Here is a 23,355-nt window from a genome sequence, read left to right on the forward strand (position 1 = left end):
TGAATCTTATTCTCCCTACCTCACAGGGAAAAATGTGAGAAGCAAATGAGATAATGTATGTGAATGTGTGACACAAACCTAAAGTCGGATCATGCTTGCCTTACAGTTTACCAAGCACTTTCACAGCATGTCACATTGGATGCTCACAACAGCCCCGAGAAATATCCGGGCTAGATCACCTTCTTCCCCAGAACCCAAGGAAACTGAGGCCCAGAAGTCGTGTGCTGAAGGTCACAGGAGAGACCCAGATGAGACTGAGTTTTCCAAGCTTCTGATCTGAGATAGCAGCTTCCATAGCTGCTCAGGCTGCAGGGAAGGGGTTGTCACGATCGCACTGGCCCCAGACAGACAGGCTGAGGCAGACAAGCACCACAGAACTGGAGCCTCAGGCTGCCTCTTCCCCAGCCAGCCCCTGGCCTCTCAAAGCCCTCACATGGCCTCCAGACACATTCACACAGTTAAATAATGATGACCCACTACACACCAGGCCCTGTGCTGGACATAAGCCCCCAGCCTGTGCAGAGCAGACAGTACCCTGTATACAGACCATGCCACCATCACACCTTCTTATGGCTTCCAGCAAAGCCCCACCCTCGACCAACAAAGACTCTGTTTTGCAACAAGGGGGAGAGAGGGGTCTTTCTAAACCCTGGGTCTTTCCACAGAGTGGATTTCATTAAGGGGCTCACTTCCAGCCCATCTACAGGAGAATGTAGAAAATGGCCTCTGGACCTTAGAAAGTTCTGGGCACCAGACTCACAGATAAGTGACCAAGCATCCTGTTTTCTCAAGGAAAACATGAGAGGGTTGGAGAAGAGTAAAGAGGTTAGAAACAAGCAGAGAGTGGGGGGCCAGGGGAAGGAGAAGGCCTTGAGGATGGAGGTAGGGAGGGTGTCATGGCAGCCCACAGCACAACCCACCAAGCCAGACTCAGTGAGACAGAGAGCGTCCAGAGCAGATGGAAACTTCCTGTCATAACTCCACTTCTAGAGTGAGAAGGCTTTGGCCAGGGACCCAAGGACTTACCTTGAAGCTGATCCCAGCCATACCCCATCTCTGTCCTGAACCTCAGACCACACCCCCTCTCCGGGAGCCCACACTCAATCACCTCAAAGCCCTTCTACCCCCTCCTGTCACCCAGGCCCTTTTCCCTCAGACTCACATCCCTTCCCACCAGCAGGTATCCTAAATTCCCAAGGCACTACAATTTCCCTAATCTTACATCCTCACAGGAATAAGAGTTAAAAAAAAAAAATTCTAGGCTTTTGGGGTAAGTTGATGGAAGGGGGAAATAAAAAGAGCTCTGTTTCCATGGAGCTGTTTTCCTCAGTGGAGCCGGAGCCCAGTGGACCTATCCCCAGAATAAGGGTCAGCCGGGGGTCAGCCTGGAAAAAAGGGGACAGGGAGGGAGCTCCTTTGGGACCATCGTCTGAAAAGGGGAAGGACACGATTACCTTCAAGAACTGGCCTGCTTTCCCCAACCTAGCCCCCTCCTCTCCTCTATAGGGAAGAGGGTTCTGGAAGGGACCCATATGAGCAGCGGCATGTGGGTAGTTCTCCTGGGAAGGGGGGCTCCCGGGACAGCTGTTTGGACCCCTGTAAGGGCAGTGTCATCTGTGCCCTTGTCTCATCTCCCTCGCTGGGGCACGGGCACTCTGTTACACCCAAGCCCCTACAGAGCTTTGAGTAGTGCCTGGCGTGTAGCAGGTGACCGCTACATGGGAAGAGCGAGTGAATGAAGAGTCAGTCAGCCAATCAGCCTCGCCGCCTAGAAGCCAGAGGCATCTGCCCGTCCCGTTTCCCCACCTTGTTTGCTTCAATAGCGAAGAAAGGATGACGGGTGGGGGGGGGGAGTGACACCATAAAGGTGCTGTCCCTCTGTCTGTCCCCACCTTACACATGCTCACACTGAGGCTTCTTATAGCCAGAGTCTGCCTCCAAACAACCCCACCTCCAGCTCTTGACCACAGAAACCCCTTCTCAAGAGCCCTCTTGGCGAGTCACCTTACTCCCGGGTACATCCTGCCGCTCTCACCTCTCCCCTTCCCCTATAGGTAAACATAAATGGACAGGGAAAACACCAAGGCACAGAAAAATTTGGGACAATCTGAATTAAGGAATAATTAATGAGGCGGGGGGGGGTCTTTCACCCTTCTCAGGGTAGGGCTCATTTCCTTGGGAATATGGCCGTATGTCACTGTGCCATGTTCCTCTGTTGCCATAACAACAGGAAGATGTGTCACCAGGTGGTGTGGATTTGTTGCCATGGTAATTAAAGGGACCCCCCCCCCCACATATGGACTCCCCTTGCCCAGGCTGCTGTCTTGTCCTCACACAGGGAAGGGTAAGCGGGGAGACTCACAGGTTATCAGGTTGGGGGGGAACCATGTGACAAATCCCCATGGCAACCAAGGGAATGGGGGACATTGGTTGCCATAGTGACTATGAGAGACCTGTGCAGTCACATGTCTATTGTTGCTATGGTGACTGTCCGGGCTGGAGTGGATCCCAAAGGGGGAGGTGGGTAGGAGAAGGGAGGATCTTTCGTCTCCCCACAACCCACCATCAAAAGCAGAGAAAAAAGGAAATGGCAGGGTGAGGAACCCCACTTCCATCCCTCCTCCTCCTCTCCCTCCAGGAGAGAGAACTAGAGCATGTTATCTGAGCACTTAGTCCTCTCTGTGGGGCTTTATCTAGAGCCCTTGCCTAGTTGGGCAGCTATAAGGGAGAGGAAGGTAGAAAGAGGAGGGAGGAGGGCTGGACCACCTCCAGGGGCATGGGGGCTCAGGGCAGAGCATGACGGAGAAGGGAAGCAGGCCCCCCAGCTGTCCCATTCTCTGCTAGGAGCCTGCTAATCTGAGACCTAAGAGCGCTGAAGAGGTAAAGGGCCTGGACCCAGGAGTCCTGGCCTCCTACTACTCATTGGGAAGGTGGGGTGCTTGCCTCATTCACCCCCGGAGAGACTGGTGTTTATGGGATTCAGCATTCCCCAGAGTGGGGTGAGATCTAGGGGCTCAGGAGGGGGCTCCTGCTAGGGAGGCTGAAAAGGGGATTCCCCCAGCTGAGCACCACCAACCCCCCCCCTCAACTCCCACAATCCTGTTTCCCGGTGGTCTGCCCGCTGCAGACCGCTCCAGAGTGTGGGTGTGTGGGGAGGGAGGTTTCCAGCTGAACTGAAAACTGCAGCCCGAAGAAAGGCAGCCAGCCCCACCCAGAGACAGAGACGAGAGACACAGAGACACAAGAGAGCTGGAATCTTTGGGAGGGGAAATAGGCCAGAAAGCTGATTCAAACGTCTGTGACTCTGTGTGTGTGTGTGTGTGTGTGTGTGTCTGCGTGTGTGAGCAGTTGTGTCTGTCGCCATCCTGGCTGAGGCAGGCAGGGCGGGGTGAGAGCTGGGGCGGGAGCAGAGGCAAGGGGTGAAGGGGGGCTGTGCGGTGGGGGTAATCCCAGGAATGGCTCCAACTGGCACTCTCCATGACGGGGAGTCCCCTGACAGTTCGGTGGAGCAGAGGGTGTATGTGGCCGAGAAGGAAGGTGGGCCTGGACAGAAAGAGTGCCAGGAGGTGTTCTGGCTCCCTCAGCCCAGTTCAGCTTTCCAGCCCCAGCCCTTCTCCCCAGAACTCCCTCTGGAGAGCCTTGGGTTTGAAAATGAGAGGAGGGAATTGGTGAGGAGACAGGAAGAACACCCCCCTTCCATTTCCTCTGAGGACCAAAATGGAGATTTCTCCCTAGGTAAGAGAGACAGGGGAACTTGGGACACTGGGACAGTGGCGAGGAAAGCTCCAGAGAGTCCGGGTGCCCCCTCCCCTCCAGACGCACACACTCTCAGAAACACACAGCAATCACACACTCACACTCACTTCTGGAAGCCATTAGGGCTCCTGCTGTTCAGGCCTCCCCCTTCTCCTCCCCCCACTCCTGGCAGGCTCCCTTCTCCCCCTCTGGCCCCCTTCCCACTCCCCCTCTCGGCATCCCAAATGCCAGCCTGTGATTTCCAAATGAGAAAAAGCTGTGCTGGGCTCGGAGCTTGGAGAAACTCCTACACAAACTTCCAGATGTGACACAACAGCCCGGGAGGGAATGCTCAGGATCTCCTTCCCGGGAGGGGAAACGCACTCCCTCACACTTGAAGAAACACATACTGCAAAGTCCAACACACTCCCTCCCCTATAGCCTGGGAGGAGGGGCCTTTCTGACTCTGACCATGAACCCCCAGTCTCCCCAGTACCACTTCCGAGCCCCTCCTTCCTTTTGCTGCCATCCCTCCCTCCCCAACACACACACACACACACACACACACACACACACACTCACTCACTCACTCACTCACTCACTCACTCACTCACTCACACACCACTTCCCACCTGGGTCTAGATCTCCTCTCTAGGAAACCTGGTTTCTTAAAGAGGCTAAGAGAGGAAGGGGCCGAGAAGCACGCCAAGAAGAGCCTAACTAGCTTCAGTTCGTTGAGGGGAGGTGTCCTTAGGTCCCTCAGGCCCAGAGGTGCAGCCAAGGGAAGCCTCGCAGATACCAAAAAGAGAGGGAAAGACTGAGGTCCAAGAGTCAGTCCAGAACCCCTCCGGCAGTGAAAAACATAGGTTCCCCTTGACACATGGGTGTGATGAGAGTGGTGAGGGCACGTCTTAGGCAGCCCCGTTGCCAAGAAATTGTTCTCCACCCATCCTCAGCCAATCCAGGCTCAGCGGGCTGTCCAGACCCAGTGATGCTAATGCCCCTTACCCCAGACTCCCACCACCCTAGAGGTAAGCCTGCTCCCCCACTCCCAAGATGAGCACTGGGCCTCCACCTCTCTCCTGTCATTCCAGCCCTCTCCAATTGCCCCCCTCAGAACACCTCAAGGAAGGAATCTGACCCCAAACCATCCACTAGCACCTGAAGATAGAGCAGGTGGGGAGATGCTAGCCAAGAGGTCTGTGTTGTTTTGGAGGGAAAAGAGAGAGGAGATTTCTCTACACACAGTCCCCCACCACCACACACACACACCCCCGGGGGGCTCCTGAGAAGGAGGGGACAGGTCTGGTGCTTTTTAACATTCATGGAGAGGGTGGGTGATTAGCAGCAGAGAGGAGGGATGCCCTGAGCCTGTTCTTTTCAGAGACATTTGTTCCCCATCTCTACCCCTGAGAAAGTGGCCTGGGGTTACCGAGGGGGTGGGGGGGGTGGGGGCGTGGGGGGATGGGGGGGGCAAGATGTTCCAGCTCAGCCGGTCCACACACCTTGGAGGCAGCCCTCTATCTCTGCAGCTCAGAGAGAAAGGAAGGGCGGGGGATGGAGACAGCGTGCGACAAGGGGAGCTTCCTAAAGACCCACAGGGTGTAGAGGATGGGGGTTGGGGGGGACCCAAGCTCGCATCCCTGCTTTGCGCACTAGAGGCAGCAGAGCTGCAGAGTGAGGGCGGTGCCAAGCTCCCCCCCCCTTCCCCAAAGCAGAGTCCCGGTTGGGCTCTTAGGGGTTACAAGGGAGACCCGACGTCTCCCACCCTGAGTCCAAAAGAGCCTCTGAGCTGGGAGGAAAGTGCCAGGAGAAGCTGTCAAGACCGGGAATGGCAGCGTACCCCCCCCTTCCCTTCTGGCAGTGGCGGGACCTAACGCAGCCTGGAGCTAGGCATTAGTCAAGCAGTGCTTTGTGCTAGGGGCTAAGGGGGAGAGGCCGTGGGGATTAGGGGGCTGGGGTCTCCCATGCAATTCATGACGGGGCACAGGATAGAGGGCAGTGCTAAATCTATCTCCCTGGGATGTGGGGCTTGCATTCCACAAACCTATCCAAGGAGTACACATGGGGTGCTGGACCCGAGTCTTCCCCAGTGAACCGGCTCAGAGTCTCACTGTCCCCCCCAATACTTTCTTGGAAGGCTGCGGTCTCCCATACCTGCTCTGTAATCAGGCGGGAGCACTGCCATAGAAAGGGGATGGGTAGCTTGGACCGGCTTAATCCCATCCCCCGCTTGCCAAAGCTCCTGCCAGCCTTTCCCTCCACAGGAAAAAATGTGGTACAAAACTCCCCAACCCAACCTTAAGCACCCCGCATTGAATAAAGAACTGGGGAAAACGGAGGCACTCTGAGCATTGGGCTCCTACTGAAAGGGTCTCTACCCCGGCTCTGGGGGCAGACGGCTTTCCTCCATCACATCTTTTTCTCATTCTGCACCCCTGACATCAGCCGCCGCCGGAATCTCCTCATTGTGCCTCCAAGCCGCGGGGTGGGGGTGGGGGGTTAGGACCTGGTCCCCGCCCCCCAACGTCTCCCTCAGGGGCAGTAAAAACGTCAGCCTCAAGGACCAGGTCGGGGCGGGTGCCGATGGGGTGGGGTGGGGGAATCAGACCCTAGAATCCACCGCAAACTTTGGAGCTGGGGCAGGAGGGAAACCCAGGAGATTGCGGTCCCCCCCCTCCCCCGTCCCCGCAGCTTCCTCCCCACCCCACCCCCCAAACTCGGAAACCAAACCCAGCTCGCTAACCGCCGGCGGGCGGAATAGAGCTCCCAGGCTCCCGAAGCTCCCCACATCTGGAGGATGACGACCCTCCCCTGCCCACATCTGGAGAGCATCCAGCTGCACACCAGTGGGGCGCGTCTCCTCTCTTTTCCTGGCCTGGATCCCAACCCCCCAAGGAGGACTGAGGTGTGGGTACCGAGGTGGGGCTCGCCTGGGGTATCAGCCAAACCTGCTCCTGTCTCCGCTCCTACTCCGAAGCCCCCTACCCTCCTTTGCAGCCCCCCTCTCATCTGCCCACCTTCCGGGCTCACTTCTCCGACTCACCTGGCTTTTGGTCCCCTCAGGCGGCGCGGCCCGCCCCCCTGCGGCCCCCCAGCCCGGCAGTCGTGCCCCGGAGGATATGGGTTACAGACCGTGCGGAGACACCAGCTCCGCGGGCGGCTGTCCTGGCTCAAGTAGAAGAAAACCACCGGGGCCAGTGCAGGGTATGGCAGCCCCTCCGCCTCGGAGTCCACGCTGCCCGGGTCCTTTTCCGCCGACCCCGGCCCTGGCCGGCCCACGGCCCCCGACAGGTCGTTGAGCTGCATGAAGCTCCGGGGCTGTCCTGACTCCTCGGCGCCCGCTCCATCCTCCTCCTCGTCCATCCTCTGGCCAGCTGGGGCCCCGGGTGGTTTCGAGAGGGGCAAGGGGCGCCCCTCAGAGAAGGTGTCCTCACGCAACCGGGGGGCCCCGGCGGGGGCGCATCTGGGGAGCTCTAGGGCGCAGGCTGAGCCCCCGGGGGGGCCAGTTCAGCCCAGCTCCCCCTGCCCGCAGGGGCATGCTGCCCGCGGGGCGCCGGGTCGCAGGGAAGCCCCGCCCGGCGCGAGTCCCGCTTCCCCAGGGCTTCTGGGCCCCCCCGGGCCGGCTCCCCCTCACTTTGTTCCGGCTTCTTCGCTTCGCGCCCAGGCTCCGGTCGCCAGATTCGGCACTACCTTCGGCGAAGCGGCCCCAAAAGGGGGAGAGCGAAAGGGGGGTGGAGGGTGAGGGGGGCCGGGGAGGGGCGCCCCCTCTTCCCGCGGCGCAGCTGGAGCAGGATCTAAGGGGTCAGCATCGTCCCGGCTCCGCGCCAGCGGCGGCGGGGGAGGGGAGGAGGAATCTCTTTGGGGGTGGGTTTGGAGGGGGTGGGGGGCGGCTCCCTTCTCCACCCGGCGGCGGGCTCACGGTCCAGGAGGGGCGGGGAGGTGGTGGGGGGCCGTCCCGGGCAGGGGTGGAGGCGGAGATGCCGCCGCCGCAGCCGCCGCGGTGGCTGCCGCTGCCGTAGCTGTCGCCGGCACCACTGCCTCCTCCTCCGGCCGAGGCGCGGAGCGAGCAAGCGAAAGCGGCGGCGAGGAGCCCGGCGCACACCACAGCTGGATCCCTCACTCCAACTTCAAGCCTCGGCCCCGCCTCTCCCCAGCCAGCCTCGCAGCCAATCGCCGGGCGCCGCCGGCCCCGAGCCGCACTCCCATTGGCCGGCTGCCGTGGCAGTGCGGGCGGGGGCACCGGGGAGAGAGCCACAGCTGGAATCCGGTTCCCACCCCAAAGCCCGGGACCGCCCCTCTCCCCTCCCCTTGGCCCTGGTGTCCGCTCCCGAAGACTGGAGCCAATTAGACGGCTACCCAGACCGAACCCACTTTCTCATTGGCCAGTGGGGGCTCTGGGACTCCTCTGGAGGGAGCCCCAGGGAATCAGAGTGTTTGGCGCGGGGTCCTGGGATAGCGCCGCCGGCCCCCGGGCATCCTTTGTCCAAGACCCCAGAATTGGACCGCAGCCGGAGGGCGGGGCTCAGCTCTGGGCGGGCCCGGTGCAGAAGGAAGGCAGACAGCCCGGTGTGAGGGGTGTGACCAGGGTCCTAGAGCGAAATCCTGGGTCTCTACCCGATTAATATCCCACCCTGGAGTTGAGCCTGGGAGCGGGACTGAGGAAGGGGCGAGCGGAGCGGGATGTCCCGGGGGTAGGGCTTCAGGCTGGAGGAGGCTGGTCTTAGGAAAACGGGCGGAGCCCAGGGAAGGCTGAGGCATCAAGGTCTGGGCGTGGCCTCCACCAACCTCTTGAGCTTGTTGTTGCTCCTCCCAGGTCCATTTCTGCGGCTTTGACCCTAATCTCCTAACTCTAACCCTCTGACCCTGATCTCATGTTGACACTCCTGAGCTTCAGGAGAGGGCTTCGTGCTTGAACACGTGGCCCCAGGCAGGTCACGCCGGACCCAGAGCCCGGATCTCCAAGAGCAGCTGCGGAGCAGAGGGATGTTCCTGCGAGGGGACCTGCCAGGGTCTCGAGTGTATGGGAGGAGGTAGAAGCATAGATCTGGGCTTTGCCGACTCTTAACCTGCAAAGTTCCACCAAGCCCCCACTCCGTGCCTCAGTTTCTCATTCCCGAGTTCCAAAATAGCTTAAGGGGAGGCTGTCCGCAGGACAGGAGATTGGCGGGGCTACTCTCCTTGCACATCTCCACCCTATCAGGAGCTGGTCCTCGATGGTCTGCTGCTACCCACGCGCGCGCACGCACGTGGACCCCGGCCCTCCTCCCGCCTCTCCTTCCTGAGTCCCCGGGATCTCTGCGCCCCAGCTCCCTCTTGCCGCCAGCTCTACCCCTAAAGGCTGTGGGTACCCGGGAGCGGGGTTCTGGGCGCTGGGGTGAAGTGGGGCGGGGAGGGCATCGAGGATTAAGACGTCGGGAAGCGCTTCCCCACCTCTGCGGGAGGTAGACACAACGGAACCAAGGAAGTCAGTTCCCTCTCCTGAGACTTCGGGGCCACTTACGCCACTGAGGAGAGGCAGAGGGATGGACCGGATGACCTCCTACACCCGCCATCCCCCCACCCCCACCCCCGACTCCCTGGCGTTTTTTGCTCCCCTAGGGCTGCGCCACCCACGGCTCCCGCCGAGTGGGGCGCGTGTCTCAGCCCCCTCCCGGGCGGGTTGCGGGGAGTGCAGTAGGGAGGGCAGAGCGGCTTCTGCCTCCTAGGTTGCCCTTTCGCCGAATCCTGCGCCGACTTGTGCAAATGAGGCCGGGCTCATTTGCATTTCATGCTAATGAGCAGTTCCCTTAAGTGCCTTTCTCTCCTGGCGGGAGTCTCTGCCCTCATTCCGCGTGTGCCCGCGCCAGTCTTGAACTTTCAGTGGTCTTCTGGGAGAGGGGCCTATTTATGGTTTGCCCTCGTGTCTGACACCTTCCCTCTCGCTGGTCCGCAGTCTGCCTAGTGGCCTGCCCTTCCCAGACAGGATCAAGAGGCCCCACGGCTGGCACCGTAGGTAATGACTCTAATCATTCCCTCTTAACAGAGGGGAAAATGAGGCCAGAGAGGCTTGCCCAGCCCAATGGTCAGGTTTCCTGATGGTCAGCAGGCCCCACACCTTCATCCACCATCCAGACCACCCCCTAACCCCCAACCCCCATCTCTGGGCTGAACTCAGTTCTAGAACATACGCAAAAAGGGAGGCAGATACATGCACCATCTGAGCAAATCATCCCAGTGCTCAGGGCCACCTGAGGCACCCTGACCCCTGTGCGGGACACCAGGAGATTCTGATATCCCTGTCAGAGATGCTCACCGTTGGCCTGAGTGGAGGAGGTAAGGAGGGAGACAGGACCCACGAAGAAGGCAAAGGGAGCCATGAAACCATCTTTAACTCCCACCCTCCAAGACTCAGCTCTGACATCACCTCCTCAGGGCGGCCTTCTTTGAGCAAGTATCACAGTGCCTACTAAGTGCCAAGGTGCTGAGGACACAGTACTAGATCAGACCAGAGTCCATAACCTCAGAGCACTTGGCCCAGCCCGGGCTTATGTCTGTATTTGTAGGAAATGGTTCTCTTCCCCTCTAGGCTCTATATTCCCTGAGGGCAGAGACTATGTCCATTTTGCTCACCAGTTTGGCACATAGTAGGTGCTTAATAAATCTCTGTTAGATGAATAAATAACCTCAGGCAGACAGGGGGAATGGGAGGGATAAGAAATTCCTTTCTTTGGGTCGCAGCTGGTATAAGAGTTGTCTAAGATCTCCTCTGATTTTAGGGGAGAACACCCATATAGGTCCTGCTCCACCAGCCCCTCCAGCCCACTCCCATTTACACCTCCCTCACAGCCAGGATGGCTCCCTCAGGAACTAAGAGAATCTTCCCATAGGTGATGCTCTCTGCTCAGCAATGATACACTGTCCTAGTCAACTCACAGCCTTGGGAGTTGGTGGCTGGGTGGGAGCTGGGAGTTGGGTGGTATTTTTTAGATAAGGAAACTGAGGCTCCAGGAGGTGATGAAATTACTTGAGTGACTGCCCAAACTATGAGGCCCTGTCTCCAATGGCCCTGGCCCACAGTTCCTCCAGGACAGTCCTACCAGCAGAACAAGAGGGACCAGCAAAGGAGAGGAGAGGCTGAAGACTTAAAACCCCACATCTGAGCAAGACTTATGCTCAGCCCTGCCCTCTTTAGAAAATGCAAGCACTCCCAAGAGAACTAACACTTTAAGGCCCTAACTCCTTCCTCTGAACCCATTTACTAAATCCCATTGTCAGGCGCATGCCTGATACCAGGGGAAGGAAAAGAGGAGACGCAGAGCAGAAGGAAGATGGGATGGAGGGGCAGAAAACACCAAACGCACCCTCCTTCACAGCTGGACCTCCTGGGGGAAGAGGAAGGCTTAGTGGTCTTTACTGCACGCTGAAGACCCCAGAAAGAATGAGATATGTTGAACGGTTTCAGGCCAGGCTCTTACCCTCTCTGAGCCTTGAACATCTATCCATATGAGGCCAAAGGTACCTGCCTTGCCACCTCATTCATGAGGGTCAATGGACAAGAGGGCTTTGCAAACTGCCTAGACCTTTCCAAAGCCAGGGCTGGGGCTGCCAAAAAGGCCACCTGTGCTTCACCATGCTCCACCCTCCCTCCTTACTGCCCACCAGATCAGGCTCTGCTTGCCCAGACCCCAGACTTCCTGGCCAGGCCGAACAGGGTCCAGCCAGAAAGGGGACGGCTGACCTTGCTGGCTGGAGCCCTAATCCTCCCCAGATGCGCCGGTGGCTTGCACCAAGGGCCCAGCTGCCCAGACCCAGGTCCCGTTGACCGTATGTGGCTATGATTGACAGTGTGCAGGGGGTGGCTGTGGTCCTGAGCAGACCTTGGAGTGATTCAGTCCAGTCTCCTAGCTCCTTCCAGCCCCGCTCCTCCCCACTGCTGATGTCCCCACAAGCAGTGGCCCCGTTCAAATCTCATCTCTAGCGGCCTCTTCTGGCTCAGCCCCATTATCCTACACTTGCCCTTCCCAAAGCATGCTTCCCAGTCCCCTCCCCCTGGTGAAAACTAGGTGGGGGTTCCAGGGCCTATGAAGATGTTGGGTGCCAAGGATGGGGCTTGTGAGTATCTCCCAACATTGAGGGAACAGGAGGAGATCACAGGAAGGCAGAGGCTTTCCCTAAAGCAGGAAGGACTCAGGTTTGGAGAAGGACTTCCAACCCAACAGATGCTCCAAATGAAAGAAAACTCTTTCCCTGGACTTAAGTGAAGGCAGGGGGATGGACCATATGACCTCCTGCAGGAAGGCTGGGGGCTGGACGGATACCCCAAAAGAAATGTCCTTGGTCCTGATAAGAGCAGCTCCCATAACGGACCAGAACATATGCAAATTCCATGAAAAATAAAACCTTATATGAAGCATCCCCCTGCCTCTTCCCCAGCTTAAAATTGGAGGAGACAATGGGAAGGGAGGGCAGGCCCCTTTCTTAACCCTGCCTGAGGGCAAGGATTGGCCTTTCCCCTCCCATGCAAGTACACACCCACACCACTGGTGGTCATTACTGGTCCCCTGACCCGAGCTTCACTCAGGTTGCAATGACCATAGAGTGGGGCAGAGTCAGCCTGGTGACCTTTGAAGGTGAAAGAGGAATCCAAGGAAGCAGAGGGGGCAGCTAGAGGCTCCCAGAAAAGGGGACCTGGGCTGCTGGCTCCCATGCTGGAGCCCGAGGCCCCTCTCTTATAAGCAAGGCTGAGGCCCTGAGGTTCCCGCAGGACGTTGTTAGGTTTATTCCAGGGTAAGTGGGTGCCCATGGTGGGGCAGCGAGGACGGCCGAGGTCACCGGGTGACAGTGTGCTCAGGGGTGGCCGCAGGCTCTGCGGGGCCCTGCAGGGCCTGAGTCTCTGGCCAGCTGGGAAGCTCCACCTTCCGCCCCAGCCCAAGGTGGGGGAGGCAGTCACTGATGTAGCAGTTTCCGTAGTTCACAGGGCTCGGTGATGGGCATCGAGCAGGCCTGGTTCTCACACACGTAGGCAGTGGCCTGGTCTTCTAGCCGTCGCAGGGTACGCAGGAAGGGCAGCTGGCGGGACAGGAAGCTCGAGGGGTCCCCATCGGCCAGAATCAGCACCTGGGAGAGTGGCAGAGAGGGTCACCTGGGGGCACTGGGACACCGGCAGGGCCCACTAGTGGGTGTCTTCTCCCCAGGCCTTCAAAGGAGCCGGAGATACTGGGGAGCTGAGGAGGGGAGGGGGCCCTGGCAGGGGAGGAAGAGGGTGGGGCCAGGCTCACAGACCAAACCTTGTTAGGGATGTAGATGGAGTGGACACACTGCAACAGAGCCTTGGTGTCCTTGGCCTGGGGGTCTCCACAGATCACGATCTGGCCAGAACAGAAAGGTAACTCCAGTGACAGGTGCAGAGGGGCTGGACCCAGACCTGCCAGGGCTTCCCCATCCTCCTGTCAGCCACCCTATATGCCTAAGAAGAAATGGGGACTCAGCTCAGCATCCCCCAGACCAGCTGCCAGGAGGCCGCATCGGATTCACTGCTCAGCAGGTGAGAACACGTACACACACACACACACACACACACACACACACACACACACAGAGGCAGAGATATATAGGCAAACATGCAAATATAAGCAGGCTAGCCTGAACGCGGGGCACACTCACTCACACCAGCACACACTCAGAAAGGCAGGCACACAGTCACAGACCTCCACTCCAGAGTCATACACACCAGAGGCACACGCACAGCAGTAACACATAGAGACTTACACACAGACAAGCATATGTCTGCACGCACTGTACCGCTGACCCAAATACACCGACACCCAGAGAATCACAGAGGCACACAGAAGCCTCCGAGAAACACGTCGGCAACCACAGGGACCCATATTTAACCCCTTCCTCTGACAGCCCCAGTCACAGGCCCTCACACAGGTACCTGTCCGTGCCGGAGGCCTGCTTCAGACACACACTCACACAGACTCCCCCACCTGCACAGAGCAGCCTTACAGACATTCCCTCAGAGATACCTATGCACACACTCACACAGGGCCACACATTCATGGACCTGAGCTCTGGGGACAGCCCCAGGGACTCCACTCCATGTCTCTATTGCAGCCCCGGCTCCCCTCCCACCCAGGGTCCCTGCCCAAGTGCCCCACCTGCTTGAGGGTCTGCTGGTGGGCTGAGAGGGCGCGGACCATCTCAGGCAACGCCACGGGGACACGGCGCATGCGCTCAGAGAAGGCGGCCAATAGGCACACACACTTGTGCATCCAGTCCTTGTGGCCTGTGAAGCCGTGCAGCCGAAGCAGGTTATGGGCTGACACGGAGTTAGCGCTGGGCTCCGCACCATCCTGGTCTGCAGGGTGCATGGGGGGCAAGCGCTGAGAGGGAGGGTCATCGGGTCCCAGGACCCTGCTCCAGGACTGTGGCCAGGGCAGCTGGAGGGATGGGGTAGAGGAGTCCCTGCCCGCCGGCTCATGCCCCAGGTCTGAGAGTGTAATGCTGACCCCAGCAGTTACTGACCCTTTGCGCGCTCACACGCGTCCTCAACTCCACCTGCTCCAGGCTGAGCTGTTGGCTCCCAGGCTCCCCGATCTCCCTGCTGATACCTCCATCGCTACCCCTCCCTCCGTCTCCCTCACCTCCCACTTTTAATCCATCGTGAATCTGCAGGGTCTGTGACCAGAATAGATCCAACCTGACCACTTCTCCCATCTCGTACTTCTACCTCGTCTGGGTCTTTGCTGACGCTTGCCTGGACCAACACCACTAACGGTTTCGTACCTGGCCGCCCTGTTTCCCCTGCCCCCATTCCCTTCTCCACCATCGGTCCGAGTAACATTCTTAAACCTAAACCAGAGCAAATCACAACCCACTCAAAACTCACCAGAGCCTTCCACTCCTTGCCACACCTACAAGACCCTGCAGGGATCCAGCCCCACCTGGGCATCCGCCCCTGACACGCTGACCTCTGCCCGCCCTGTCCTCCAGGGCACAGGCTGCCCACTCAGAGCCTCTCACAGGCTGTTCCCTCCACCTGAAATCCCTCTCCTGCTCCTCCAGGATCACACGGCCCCATCTTGCCCTCCAGCCCTTGGTTAAATGACTCCCCGGCTCAGCTGGGCCCCACCGTTGTTCTCTCAGGGCCCTTTCAGTCATTCAGCTAACGTTTATTGAGCACCTAATTATGTACCAGGCCTGTGCTAGATCCTGGGGATAAAGCAGTGACAACATCCTGCCTCCAAGACGCTTACATTTGAGTGGGGGGAGAGACCATTAACAGACCAGAGGTGTCAGGTGATGCTAGATGCCACTGAGAAAAGTCAGGAACAGGGTACCTGGTGGGCAGCTCCTACTTCTCCAAGGCACTCACAGTTTTAACTATGTATTTGTGTGTGTGTTTTTGCTTTAAATGTTACCGTCTGTTAGTTGTCTCCCTTACTGAACAGTAAGCTTTATGAGGGCGGGGATGAAGCTGGCCTTGTTCAATCTATCTAGGCATGCCACACTGCCACTAAGCATGCTCACAGAATAGCTACATCAATCTTCATGTCAACCATGTAAGGGAATGCCAACATTAGCTCCATTTTGCATATTAAGAATATGAGGGGACTTCCCTGGTGGCACAGTGGTTAAGAATCCGCCTGCCAATGCAGGAGACACAGGGTTGAGCCCTGGTCCGGGAAGATCCCACATGCCGCGAAGCAACTAAGCCCATGTGCCACAACTACTGAGCCTGTGCTCTAGAGCCCACGAGCCACAAGTACTGAGCCCGCGAGCCACAACTACTGAAGCTCATGCGCCTAGAGCCCATGCTCCGCAGCAAGAGAAGCCACCGCAATGAGAAGCCCACGCGCCACAACAAAGAGTAGCCCCTGCTCGCCCCAACTAGAGAAAGCCCGCACGCAGCAACGAAGACGCAACGCAACCAAAAATAAATTAATTAATTGATTCGTTAAAAAAAAAGAATCTGAGGCTCTGAAATGCAACGAGACCAGCCCAATGTCACTCGGTTAATGAGTGGTAAAGATGTGAGCCCAGGAGGGCCTGGCCCCTGCCCATGCTGGCCCTTCACCACCACACTGCACTTATGCCCCCCCCGGGAAAAACCAAGCCCCGGTTGGGTCCAGGACCCCAGGCCAGCTCCACATCCTCACTGACCGTCCTTCAGACGCAGGGGCAGGCCAGCCCCCAGCTCAGCCTCACTGCAGAAGTAGCCGCCACCCCGGGAGTCCCAGAAGAGCCTGTCCTGCGTGTCCTGCAGCCGCAGAGCCCACTCGAGCCACGCGCTCTCCTGTGAAGCCTCGTACAAGTCCAACAGGCCCCGCACCACGAAGGCGTAGTCCTCCAGGAAGCCCCAGCAGGGCGGGTTGCTGGGGGGACAGGCATTGGGGAGGAGACAGGACAGGGAGAGAGGAGCTTTCACAGAGGAGGCCCTTTTCACGTGCTTTTGTTTAACCCTCAAAATCTAGCTCTTGGGTAGGTCCCGTTAGCCCATTTCCCAGACGACCAAATGGTCCCAGGGAGATTAAGAGCTCATAGCAGGCAGAAAGCAGAGCCGGGACTAGTGCCCACCCGGAGAAGAGAAGAGGGGAAGAGAGAAAAGCATGGGATGCCCAGGGAGGCAAGCCTTCCTGGACTGTCCGGCCCCCCACCTGTGCTCCACGGTCCCCCCAGAGCCTGCATAGCAGGTCCGCATTAGGCGGCCACTGGCCACGTCAAACATGTGCTGCTTCAGGAACCTGGCACCACTGACGGCACAGCTGATCAGCCTCTCCTGGCCCAGGACAGCCCCGGTCACGGCAAAGCCAGACACCATCAGTCCTGGAGGTAGGAGACACGAGTGGCTGTGACGCCGGCTGGGGCCCTCCCGGTATGTCCGTCCCAACCCCCCAAGCTCTGACACCTCCCTGGAGCAACAGGGTAAGCGGGTAAGAGTTTGAGCTCCAGCGCCAGGCAGAGCTGGGCTCCTGTCCCTGCGTGGGACCTCGGGTGGATTACCGTAACTCTCTAGGCCTCAGTTTGCTCATTTGTAAATTAAGGACAATGAACCTGATAAAGGAAGAATTACTGTTTAGCAGGTGCCTGTCGTACATAAGGGCCCTTATGAAGGGTAATTCTATAAACGGATCAGGCCTCAGACAGCCACCCCACCATTCCAGGCCGCCAACATCTTGCTGTCCAGGTGCGGCTTCGGCCGATGTTTCCGGGCCTGGAAAAGCTTCTCGAGGCCTGAGTTGAGTAAGGTCCGTACGGCCTCCACTTCCAGGCCAAAGCGGGCAGCAGTCAGCTCCAGTGAATACCGGACGGTCAGCACGTTCTGGCCCTGCAGCTCCCCCTTTGGGTCCTGAGGAAAACAGCCCTTGTCCGAAGGAGTCCACTTGCCTGTCTGGCTCCAGGACCCCTCCCGTGACCCAGCTGTCCTCACCTGACCGGGGCTGATGTTGCCGGCCTCCGTGAGCCCATAGTGCTTCATGAGGAGCTGGCCCAAGGTCAGAGGCTCGGTGGCGCCCAGCACGGGCTCGGGGAGGAGCTGCTGGACCTCTTCGACTGTCCACACGTAGAAGGCACCCTCTTTGGGCCTCATGCCCCGCTCCGGGGGCGAGTCCCCGTCCTCTGCACTGTAGAAGCCTCCAGACTGTGGGGAGGGGAGACTTGGCTGGCCCCAGCCTTCAGGGCAGCCAGTGGAGGCCCCAAGCCCTCCCGCAGCCAGACCCGCCTGCCTTAGTGGACACACACCCGGTGACTCAGGTTCCGAGCCACGTACTGCAGGATGCCTTTGGCAACTTCAGAGTAGAACTCATCACCAGAGATCTGATGGGAAGGAAGGAGGCTGTAAGCAGAGGAAACTAGGTACAAGGGGCAGTCAGCGTTCTCCCAGGAAGGGAGGGAGGGAAGCTGGGTAGTGGACATATGAGAGAGAATTAGGGGTGAGGTTAAGGGAGAGCCTCAAGTCACCAGGAAAACCCTGCAAAGGGGCAGCCAGGCGTTAGGTGGACAGGCTGGGTCTCTGCTCTGGGCTGGGATCAGGGGTCACCTGGAAGGCCTGTGAATAGGCCACCGTGAGCTGTGCCTGATCATACAGCATCTTCTCAAAGTGGGGGACGTGCCACTGGCGGTCTGTGGAGTAGCGGTGGAAGCCCTGTGCCAGGAGGAACGTGGGGCTGGAGGCCGATCCCAGCTGCTGTCCCCACCCCGCTGCTGCCTGCTGCCCTCTCCAGGGAATGCCTAGCCCCCCCTCACCTGCCCCACATGGTCTCGGATGCCCCCGTTGGCCATCATCTTCAGGGTGTGCAAGGCCATCTGCTGGGCCCGAGAGCCATCCTGAGTCAGCCGATGGCTGAGCCAGTAGGAGAACAGGAAGCTCAGGATCACTGCAGACACCGAGAGCAAGCGGGTGAGAGACCGGGGAGGACAAAGGGGCCGAGATCTGGGTGATCAGGACTTTGGCCAGGCTAGGGTTAGGGGTTCACTCAACAGGCAGTCTCTCTGGACAGGCTGAGGGTCAGGAGGTCAACCCACAGGACAGGTGATCGTTACCTAGGTCAGCATTGGAGGGTCCCTGCTAAGACCACAAGTCAGGGCTTCACTAGATAGCTACTGACAGACAGGCTGGGGCTCAGGAGGTCCCTGGCCAGACAGGAGAGCGGGAGGTTACTAAACAAGACGAGAGTCAGGAGGTCACTTACTAGGGCAGGCTTCAGAAGGCCAGGCCGGGGCTGGAGCGGGCACTGACCTGGCGTGGGGAACTTGGGGGCCTCGGCGAAGCCGCCATACTCCTCATCGTGGCTCCCATCCAGTTGCTGGAAGCAGCGGCTGGTCGTGGTGGCAGTGGAGGGTGGCAGCTGGCGGTCACCCATGCTGATCTCCGACCGGGCCAGCAGAGCTGCGGTGACACGCTGGCTGGTTTTCAGCAGGGGACTCTTGTTCTGTGTCCACTATGGGAGGCAGGGGCAGACCTGGAGGTCAGCACCGTTCCCTCACCCTTGACCCCCCCGGCCCCCCACTCCCCAGCGCATACCCACCTGCTCCCGTATCCTCATCAACACTGTGCGGAAGCCAACTCGGGTCAAGCCATCCTCAGGGGGGAAATAGGTGCCCCCCACAAAGGGCTGGAGGCTGGGAGTCAACCACACACTCATGGGCCAGCCCCCACCACTGCTGGTGGCCTGGCGGAGAGAGGGCCAAGGTGAGGGCAGCGGCCCCACGTGCACGGGCAACCACTCCTCCAAGGGAAGACCATTCACCTGCACAAAGGTCATATACGCTTTGTCCACATCGGGCCGCTCTTCCCGGTCAACCTTCACGCTGACAAAGTCCTCACTGAGCAGGCGGCCAATCTCCTCGTTCTGGAAGGACTCCTCCTCCATCATGTGGCACCAGTGGCAGGTGGAGTACCCCACTGGAATGGGGTCACGGGGCCAGGGGGGACCAGTGACTGGTCAGAGGGGGGCCAGCCAAAGGGCCGCAGCTGAGCCAGAGAGGCCCTGGCCTGTAGATTCCTGGGAGGCCCCCAGGCCCAGGGGACCCTTCCCTTATCCACCACCACCCCCCTCACCTAGCCCAGGGAAGGTGGGTGCAGTACCTGAAAGGAAGATTGGCTTGTTTTCTTTCCTGGCCTTGTTGAAGGCTTCCTGCCCCCAGGGGTACCTAGGCCCAGCAGGGTGGGGCATCACTCACTAGCCCGGGCGGGTGTGGGCAGTGGGGGGGGTAGGAGGGGTGAGGGTCCAGCTGCGCCGGGAGGGCATCAGGAGAGGGACTCACCAGTCCACAGGGTTGTAGGCATGTTGCAGGAGGTACGGCGACTTCTCACTGATCAGGCGGTTGGGGACTTTCTGGGGTGTGGACCGAGAGCAGTTAGTCCGGCTCCCCTTCCCTCCAGCCGACATGGGCACTGAACTACCGACCGTCACGCTTCGGTCCTTGTCCTGGGAGGAGCTACCCCTGTCGTGGGCAGGCAGGTCAGGTGAGGAGTCTCCACCGCCTCCCCCTACACCGCCCCCAGAGGCCCACCTGACCCCAGCCTGCCCTCTGGCACCCCTCCTGGAACCCCCTGTTCCCAGTCCAACCCACCTTTCTGAACCACGGGGGAGACGGTGGCCTTTGCGCTCCCCCTTGTGTTTTTCGGGAAGTGAAGAAAGGTGGCTCATTGGGGGCTCTCTGCCAGGTTAGTCTCCCCCAACCTCTCAGACCTGGCGGTGGGAATGGTGATGACTGTGAGGTCAGGGCGAGTCACAGTGGGTGGAATGGTCCTTCCGGCTCCATTCTCTTCCCCTCACCGGGCCCCACCCCAGGGTGGCTGGGCTGGAGGTATCCCTCTGGCATGCCTGCCTGGGTGTGATCTGGGCAGGGAGGCTGCCGGCTGCTGGGTGTGGGACTGGGCCAGGTGAGGGGCAATGAGAAGAAACTCGGCATCAGGGACTCCCTCACTCAACATCCACCCACTGGGCACTTCTGGGGGGCCAGGTCCTGTGCCAGACACCCCATGACCCCCAAAGAATCAGAAACTGGCCCTGATCTCAGGGGGCTCAGCCTGGGACAGTGGCACTGTAGGGCAGGTCTAAGTAATGACAGGCCCCTGCGGCATTAAGGACTGTGACAGGCCAGCCCAAGGTGCTTTTGGACAAGGACCCTTGGCCCAGCATTGGGGTTCAAGGAGGGCTTCCAGGAAGTGGTGTCAGAACAGAGTCCCTGGGGCAAGCTAGCCCTGCAGCTGGAGGGGAGGAAGGGAGGAGGGGGTTACTGTCTGGGCCAGGTCTAGGGAGCGGACTCGGGGAAGTAGGCACAGGGTCGGGGGTGGCGAGGTGGCCGGGCAGGCACAGGGGACCAGCGCCGGGAAGACTGGCCCAGAGCGGCCCCTTTGCCCGCGCGTACCTGCGGCTCGCGGCTTGGCCCGGCGCGGAGCGGGGCAGCAAGAGGCCGCGGCACCGCCAGGCCCGCGCGCCCTGCATGGCTGCTGGCGGCCGACCGCCCGGACGCCGCGGACAGGAAGGGGGGGCGGGAGGGAGGCTGCGAGGGGCGGGCCCAGGCACCCGACAAGCCGCGGGTGCGTCTTCGCGGGGACCGCAGGCCACGCGGCTGGTCTCCGAGCGCCGCCCGGTGGTCGACTGAGGGACTGCAGACCGGAGAGGGGGACACGAGTCTGTGCACAAAACTGGGCCGACTCGGCTGGATCTAGACCAGCTGTGGGGGTTAACCCTCCTGAGTAGAAGATGGAGGGCTGTGAGGATGCCAGGGCCGTGGAAAGCTCTGAGCCGCCTGTCATTTTATCCAACCCTAGCCCGTTTTACAAATGAGAAATGAGGCGAGAGGCAAAGGTGTGGCTTGTCCAGACCCTCCAAGCCAGGACCTTCGCCTTTGCTCTGCCCACCCCCGACTCCCCAGGGCCTCAAGGTCCTGCTCAAACCCCACCCCCTCCAGGAAGCCTTCCCTGAATAATAATAACGAGCCAACTTTATGTACTATCAGGTACTTTACACATGTCTCATTTGCTACATTCAGTCAACATTTGTTGAGTGCCCGTCGCCTACCAGGCACTCTGTTAGGTACAACGGTGGGCAGAGGGAGACCAGGCTCCTGCTCTCGTGTTGCTCACAGTCTGATGAGGGAGGCAGAAGCCAATCAGACAACCAGGCAAATGAATGTACAACCACCCACTGTGAGAAGTACCATGACTAGGTATCACAAGGAAACTGGTCTGGTGGGAGAGACGAGGGGGGAAGCCCTCCCTAAGGAAATCACATTTGTGTAGCAGCCTTTGAAGAACAAGAGGATGGATTCTGGAGAGGGCATGGGGAAAATGCTGGGGAAGCAAGAGGAACAGATGTGCAAAGGTCCTGTGGCATAGCAGTGAGTCAGGGCTGAGGAACTGCAGAAGCCATCATGGCTGCAGGACAGAGAGCACAGGGAAGAGAGGTGGTAGATGAGGTTGTGAGGCTGCGGAGGAGGAGGGCAGGGGCCAGGTCTTGAACTGTAAGCAGGAGTTTGGTTACCGATGAGAGCAGAAGAAAGCTGTGAAAGGGCTTTAATCAGGGGAATGAGCCTGCATTTTGGAAAGGTCCCTCCAGCTTCCTGGTGGAGAATGGACTGGAAGGAGACAAGAGTGAAGCAGAAGGGTTCAGAGGCCATAGCAGGACCCAGGGGAGAGCTCTGGGAGGTCTGCACCAGGCAGAGGTGGAGATGGAGAGAAGGGGTGGACTTGAGGTCAGCGGAAGAGGAAACATCGTCAGGATTGTCTATAAGGGAGAGGGGGGTGTCAAGAGTGAAGTGCAGAGTGGGGCTGGTGCTGAATGGGGGGGCAGTTGCTGAGGAGGGGGCACAGGGAGAGACTCAGATCATGGGTTCATGAGGTCCATTTGGACGGTTGGTTTGAGATGTCCTTGAGATGTACGTGCGGAGATGACAAGGCTCTGGAATGCAGAGGAGGGGTTGATGGGAGAAAGGAATCAGAGTGGCTGCTCAGTGCAGACAGTGTGGGATCACCCAGGCTGACTGCAGCGAGAGGAGAGGCACGGGCTTGGGCCTGGGCTTGAGGAGCTCAGAAGTGCACCCGTGAAAGACACAGAGGGTCATGGGAAAACCAGGAGAGGGTGTTGTCCCAGAGGCAAAGGGACAGAGAGTTACAAGGAGGGAGGGTCAGACTCCAGAGAAGCCAACTGGGATGGGACAGAAAAAGGTCCACTAGCTTCAGCAACGTGGAGGCCATTGGTGGACTTGGCAGATGAGTTCCAGGAGGTAATGCCGGCAGTAGAAGCTGATTGGAGTGGGTTGGGGTGGGGGGAAGAAAGGGGACATAGAGAGGAGGGGCACTTGATGCGAGGGGAAAGATGGAAAGACACTCTCAGGCTGGATGAGATTAATTATGGCAAATGTCACAGGGAAGGATTCAGCTGAGAGAAGGCATCTAATGATGTGGAGGAGAGAGACCTCTGAGAAGCTGGGATGGTGGAGTGATGGAAGGGTTGGCAGGCGGGAGAGGCTGGTGTGCGTGCTCCCTGGACAGAATGAGGTTAGGATCAGAGAACAGGAAGCCTGGCTTTAATGTGGAGGAATTCAGGATGATGACGAGCCCCAGAGAGTGACCAGGGGTGAGAGCAGCTGAGAGGTCAAGGGGTGGCGAGGTCATCTTCTTGGATAATGGAATCACATAAGATTGAGCAACATCTGGGTGAGAAGACCATGAGCCATGGCACGGGAAGAATGAGGTGGAGCGCAGCCCCAGGCGGGAGGAGGCAGGACACCAGGTGGCTCCAGTCTCCAAGGAGGGAGGGGTCTTCCAGGAGAAAGATGGTCCAGAGCAAAATGGGGAGCCAGACTACAAACCTCCTCTTGGTGGGAAGCAAAACGGCACCCCTTGGGAGTCCTTAGGGAAGCGGTGTCCACAGGGAGAGCCAGTTTAGAAGAGGAGGACCCAGGCTGAGGAGGGGCGAAAGGTGGGTCAGTGACCAAGAAGGATGGAGATCTCCCAGGTTTGTGCAGAAGATGGATGGGTCTGGGTACTGCCTGGCAAAACCAGGAATGAGAGGTATTGCAGGTTCATTCCTCATGGTTAATCTCTGAACAGGGTGGATCCTGGGCTGAATGGACACTGGCCTGGGAGAAGCCACACAGCAACCTCATAAGGAAGGAACTCTT

General features: G+C 59.1%; 2 protein-coding genes across 9 annotated transcripts in view; both read right to left on the minus strand.

Annotated features, from left to right (window-relative positions):
- The window catches only part of CACNA1G (calcium voltage-gated channel subunit alpha1 G), a 62,846-nt gene extending 55,507 nt beyond the window's left edge, over positions 1-7,339 (minus strand). For all 4 annotated transcript variants that reach the window (XM_029211336.1, XM_029211334.1, XM_029211333.1 and 1 more), the window contains exon 1: positions 6,860-7,339. In XM_029211336.1, coding sequence (XP_029067169.1) covers positions 6,860-7,101 — 242 coding nt within the window. In that variant the 5' untranslated portion in view covers positions 7,102-7,339. The remainder of the gene's footprint in view (positions 1-6,859) is intronic.
- A 5,133-nt stretch (positions 7,340-12,472) lies between these two features.
- Positions 12,473-20,712, minus strand: SPATA20 (spermatogenesis associated 20). Of its 5 annotated transcripts, none has more exons than XM_029213229.1 (17): positions 20,596-20,712; positions 19,795-19,913; positions 19,486-19,665; positions 19,307-19,371; positions 18,969-19,123; positions 18,747-18,890; positions 18,458-18,659; positions 17,965-18,095; positions 17,759-17,863; positions 17,461-17,535; positions 17,150-17,359; positions 16,876-17,068; positions 16,377-16,545; positions 15,883-16,094; positions 13,878-14,077; positions 13,005-13,085; positions 12,473-12,834 (listed from the first exon to the last, which is right to left on the minus strand). In XM_029213229.1, exons 2-17 carry the CDS (start codon positions 19,869-19,871, stop codon positions 12,664-12,666), a joined length of 2,370 nt encoding a protein of 789 aa, XP_029069062.1. In that variant the 5' UTR covers positions 19,872-19,913; positions 20,596-20,712; the 3' UTR covers positions 12,473-12,663. The 5 variants fall into 5 exon arrangements, 3 of the variants coding, with proteins under 3 accessions (XP_029069062.1, XP_029069064.1, XP_029069063.1); XR_003792084.1 differs by having other exon boundaries at positions 12,799-12,834; positions 13,005-13,183; positions 20,596-20,695; XM_029213231.1 differs by lacking the exon at positions 19,795-19,913 and having other exon boundaries at positions 20,596-20,672.
- Between the last annotated feature and the right edge of the window lie 2,643 nt (positions 20,713-23,355).

The sequence above is a fragment of the Monodon monoceros genome, unplaced genomic scaffold (assembly GCF_005190385.1).
Source record: "Monodon monoceros isolate NGI ecotype Baffin Bay Population unplaced genomic scaffold, NGI_Narwhal_1 Super_Scaffold_9, whole genome shotgun sequence".
Taxonomy (NCBI): Eukaryota; Metazoa; Chordata; class Mammalia; order Artiodactyla; family Monodontidae; genus Monodon; species Monodon monoceros.